A 5,000-nucleotide genomic window follows, 5' to 3' on the forward strand; every position below is an offset into this window, starting at 1 on the left:
GGCGGGGTAGGTTGGAAGGCGTATCCTGCAGGTTGCATGCTGACAGAGACGGAGTGGTTGCCGACAGGAAGGGACGCGAGCCTGCACGTGACCTGTGAGTAGAGGAACTTGTTTAAAACGTCATGGTTTCTTTTTATCCGGTGCTGTTTGCTCGTTTGAATGATATTTTCCCTTTCTCCCTTTCTATTCCCACCCCTTTTTCCTCTTCTCTTCTCCCTCTCCCCCTCTCCCTCTTCCCTCTCCTTCTTCCACTTCCCTCTCCTCTTATCCCTGTCTCGTATTCCTCTCCCCCTCCCCTTGTCTCTCTCATTTTTTCCCTTCTTTTCCTTTCCCCTTCTCCCATTTTTCCCTCATCCCCTTTTTCCATCTCCCTTTCTACTTCTATCCCTCTCCTCGTCTACCTACCCATCTCCCTTTTCATCTCGATTTCCATCTGTCTGTCTTTCCCTCTTCCTATCCCCTTCCTCTTCTCCCTTTTACGATCTTCTCCTCTTCTCTCTCCCATTTTTTCTCCATCCACTTTATTCCTCTCTCCTTCTCCTTTCCTCCTTCTCCATCTAGCCTTCTCTTTCTCCCCTTCTTCTACCCATATCTCTCTCCCTCTCCATCTCCTTCTCCCTCCACCCCTCTCTCTTTATGTCTCTACCACTCTTTATCTGTCTATCACCCTGTTTCCCTTACCTCCTCAAGCAGCACAGAGATCACGGCACAAGGTCGACCTCCGACTGTCACGGCATAGTTCTGGACGTGAAGGACCGAGAAACCTTCGCCTTGTATGGAGAGGATGTGCGAACCGTCTGTATCTGCGAGGAAGAAGGGCATCATCAACAAACCTGGACGTTATTATATGTTTGACTATATATATATTTTTTTTTTTTTTTTGTCATAGATTAGCTAGTCTTATTGAAAAGTATATATTTTTCTAGTTTTGGTGGTATACTATTTCCGCTTCAATATGATCTACTATATGCAGCAATTAATGAAGGAAAGTTGTGGATATAAACATCTGCTTACAGTTTGTGACCTTAACCAGAAAAGACAGTTCACAGAGAGGCGTTTCGAGGCTTCAGACTTGGAAGAACAGCGTTATTGGCTTGTAAATTTAGACTTACCTTGAGTGGCGGCGAGAGAGACGAGTCGTGGCAATGAATTGTCGGTATAAGTGAAGGAACAGTTACCGAGGCACACCGCCCGGTAACCCCGCACTGTTACAGACACCTGAAACGAAGATACAGATTCTAGGATACGTGAAGCATATATATATCGTCACAGCTTTCCATTAATTTTATATGTATATATATACATACTATTATTAGAAAGTCTTTTAACAGGAAAAATGCAAATCGTGAAAATTATTTAATCAATCAGAAAGTGCTCAATGTACATGTGATTCTGACAGGACGACCTACATGGGGCTGAGTCCTCCGAACGCTGAAGAACTGAGAAGACACGGGGCTGTGCCTGATCACGCCAGCTTCCTCTCGCGTTGCTTTCATCTTCACCGGTTCTCTGTGGGGACGACTTATGAAGGAGGCACAGGAGGGAAATACGCACGCGACATACACACTACAAGACCTTTCAAAGGACAGCTACAAACAGCCATCAAATATCATTATCACAAAACCAGATTAAAAAAGCGTCCACATACTTACCCTTCCATTGAGAGATTAGAGATACTTGGAACGACAAGTTCCTGTCGGCCAGGCACTGCTATCCATTCCAAGTGCCACTTCCTCTCTCCACAGGACTCATGCTCGTTCTCTGACCTGACTTGCACACCCGCGACGCCCAAGGACTTTTCAATGATGTTCTGCAGCTCAGCGGCACTAACAGTCGGTGATATTCCTGTGCAGGATAAACAAGTGAATGCCGATAGCACATGAGGGTTACTGGTCGAAAATCTAAGGTATCCCTTTCCTTTCAGTCATTATTGTTTAGGTGAATATATGCTCTAAAATATCATGAATCCACTTTGAATAAATGAATATAAATGTTAGGATTACTTAATAGGTTATTCTTTTAAAGACATGTCTGTCTAACATGACGACCCACTTGCTGACTCACAAAACATAAATTGAAGTTGGACGCTGGGCTAAGACGGGTTAAGACGTCATATGTAAACAAAGATACATAAAGGCTCATTGACGCAATAAATGAAATAAAACAAGGAATTAGTGATGACTAATTAAGTATTAGAAGAAGAACGGGGTAACAAGAGAAATGCTGGAGATTAGTGGTTGACGATTCAAAACCTATCTGTATTTACCCTTACGATCATAGGTGAAAATGAGAAATCCAGAAACAGAAAGGAAATTCGAAATATATCTTACAATAAAATACATCTACGTTTGAAAATTAAACAGGTTCACAAATAGTAAGTGTGATAAGATCTGATACAGCAGGTTCAGTCAGATGTTTAAAAAAAAACTTCATGCGGATCTCATGTAATGAGATATTAATCTGATTCATTGTCCAACTACGGATAAACCAGTTAGATCATAATGATGATCATGCACTATTTTTAAATAGTATCTCTGTGATATGCGTTGATGTATATATATTTTGAGTGTAATGATTTTTTTAAAAATTACAAAGAAAGAAACACGAATAAAACAAAGCACATTTACTTCAATCTAAAAAGAATAAGGACTGCGTATGTATTTTATCCTACGGTGAATGTAACTTTATTAATAATCTTCTTCTTTGATGTCATTTAAGCACCACCTATAACTATCTGCAACTTCAGCAAAACCCTACTAAATCCTTTGATTTGATGAATTATTGTAAAAATTTATCTAATCATGGGGTTTCCATATATACTCCTACGTTAATGTAAACACAGTGGAACTCGCCGGTGCTGAAATACGAATAGAATCCTACGACCAATGAAGATTACAAAAAGACCACGAAATATCCAACCTTTAATGGTAGCGCCTTGAATGGTCAGGTCCCATGTCCCTGTTAGACCCCTGCTGGCTGCCTGGACCCTCTCTACTACGACGTCTCCCCCCTCGATGCTGAAGGAGGCGTGGCTGGCTGTGCTGAGTTCCTCCATCCATGTAGCGTTTACTGGCGACGAGAGAAGGGAGGTGGTGATTATAGTAAGTCTTTCATAATCACAACCCATATGCTGAGTGTCCTAAGCCCAGTTCATACCCTAATGATCCTCTTCATATTGCTTCATATGGCCCCACTATTTATCACAATTGTGAATCGAACGAGAAGAACTCACGGGACTCCGAAACTACCCCCAGGAGAGGGTATTTCCCAGCACAGTTTGCCGATTCGAATGTTAGGTTAAACGCGCGAGTGTTTCCTTCGTCCCGAGACACTCGTACGTCGGAGACTAGAATACCCAGACTCTGGAGGACGGAGGGACGCTCTGGCTCAACTGTTGTCGATTGGTTTCAAGAATTAGTAATCCTGATATACGTCAGAGTGATTATCTTGGTTTTTATATATGTAAACACGTAGACACAAACAAATTCAACACACACACACACACACACACACTATCACTATCACACATACGCACGCGCAACCATACATCAAAACAAAAATACTAACCGTACAATGGCTCACTAACAAAAGCAACTTGATCCACATAAAGTGTATCGTGTAAAGTTTCTCGTTCAGGAACTTCCACCTCGAACATTTTGATCCATGAATTATTCTTGATGAACCTCTTCAATCGGGAATTCAGTGCCATTTCTCTTAGATTCAAGCACTGGTAGCTCCATCTAGGTTCAAGGAAAAACAATTACAAACTCCACTTCATTTTTAAAACTCGTATAATAAAATTCTAAACATTTTTGTGTTGAGCCTTATAGTCATAAATTGCTAAAAATAGGTATTTATAAACAAAGAAAATGTTCAATTGTTAGAAAAAAATTGTAAAGCTTGCAAACTAGCAAGTTGTCTTGATAAGAGAAAAACAACACTTACTTGTCCCGTGTGAAATGGGTGTTGTGCTCCAAGGTAAGACCAATGTTTCTGCTTTTGTTGTAATTGTCCTGATAGTTAACCTTGATTTTGATGATGCTTTTGGCGTTCCCGCGGAAAGAGAAGCACATCTGAAAGAAATGTGTACTCTTTTTTAGAAATTTAACATGTGACTACTCTTAAATGACTGAAAATGACCACTTTGTAAGGTCGTGTATAAAGATAATAGAGTTGCTGACACCAAATACCAAGTCAAAACACGAAAAATGGGCAAAATTATATCAAAACTGTGTAAACGAATCCGTATTCCTCACTTAGTGCATGGTTCTTTTTGCGAATCTGTCTGAAAACTGACTACTTGACTATATGTAAAGGCCTCTGTTATTTAATTTGGTTTACTTTGTATAATCACGTGTGTTGCCCACTTAGATTATTTTCACTTAAATGTACTATAAAAGAAAACATGCAGATAAATTCAGCAAAGTGTGGAGTGAGTGGTAGCTGAGGGAGGCTTCCATTTGGCAAGACCTTGCGCATATACAAAATCTGTAACAGTATTTAATTCTTTAACCCCCAAGTTTACCTGCTTTGTTCTTATAATGCTCCTTGGTATATTGACCTAAAATTTGGTACAAACAACCCTACGACACTTATACACGTGCCAAGAAATATTCGTACGTCATGGTACAATTTCAGTAGTCATTGTTGTCTGCTTGTGTATTTTGTACCTCGTAGATTTGTGTAAATAAATGAGTATCGTTACTGATAACTGTGATGATGATAGTGTTGTGACTGTGTTGAAGAAAAGGAAGATGATAAAAATGATGATTACGCTTCTGAAACACTTACATATGGCGTCTTCAATAGATCAACCTCCTGCTGTGTCCTCCGGCTTGAAAAAAGGTATTTGCCCGTCACTTGCGCCGAAAACCTGAAGATAAATATACAAGTTTAGAGAAAATATGCCAGTTCTATTAAAACTAAGTAGTAGATATGCACTTCATTTATCTTTCTTTCTACTTTAATATATTTATAGATACTTTGTTCCTTATTCTTGG

At 39.9% G+C, this 5,000-nt stretch overlaps 1 protein-coding gene across 1 annotated transcript in view; it reads right to left on the reverse strand.

Annotated features, from left to right (window-relative positions):
- The window catches only part of LOC122260924 (fibrocystin-L), a 68,964-nt gene that overhangs the window by 36,316 nt on the left and 27,648 nt on the right, over positions 1 to 5,000 (reverse strand). Inside the window, exons 15-24 of the mRNA XM_086549244.1 lie at positions 4,792 to 4,873; positions 3,946 to 4,073; positions 3,568 to 3,740; positions 3,233 to 3,391; positions 2,920 to 3,069; positions 1,653 to 1,845; positions 1,410 to 1,509; positions 1,113 to 1,218; positions 682 to 803; positions 1 to 92 (exon numbers count right to left, since the gene is read on the reverse strand). The exon at positions 1 to 92 is cut by the window's left edge and continues 205 nt beyond it. Of these exons, the coding sequence (XP_086405370.1) occupies positions 1 to 92; positions 682 to 803; positions 1,113 to 1,218; positions 1,410 to 1,509; positions 1,653 to 1,845; positions 2,920 to 3,069; positions 3,233 to 3,391; positions 3,568 to 3,740; positions 3,946 to 4,073; positions 4,792 to 4,873 (1,305 nt within the window). The remainder of the gene's footprint in view (positions 93 to 681; positions 804 to 1,112; positions 1,219 to 1,409; positions 1,510 to 1,652; positions 1,846 to 2,919; positions 3,070 to 3,232; positions 3,392 to 3,567; positions 3,741 to 3,945; positions 4,074 to 4,791; positions 4,874 to 5,000) is intronic.

Source organism: Penaeus japonicus, unplaced genomic scaffold (genome assembly GCF_977035675.1).
Source record: "Penaeus japonicus unplaced genomic scaffold, GWHDUDI00000001_assembly GWHDUDI00000022, whole genome shotgun sequence".
Taxonomy (NCBI): domain Eukaryota; kingdom Metazoa; phylum Arthropoda; class Malacostraca; order Decapoda; family Penaeidae; genus Penaeus; species Penaeus japonicus.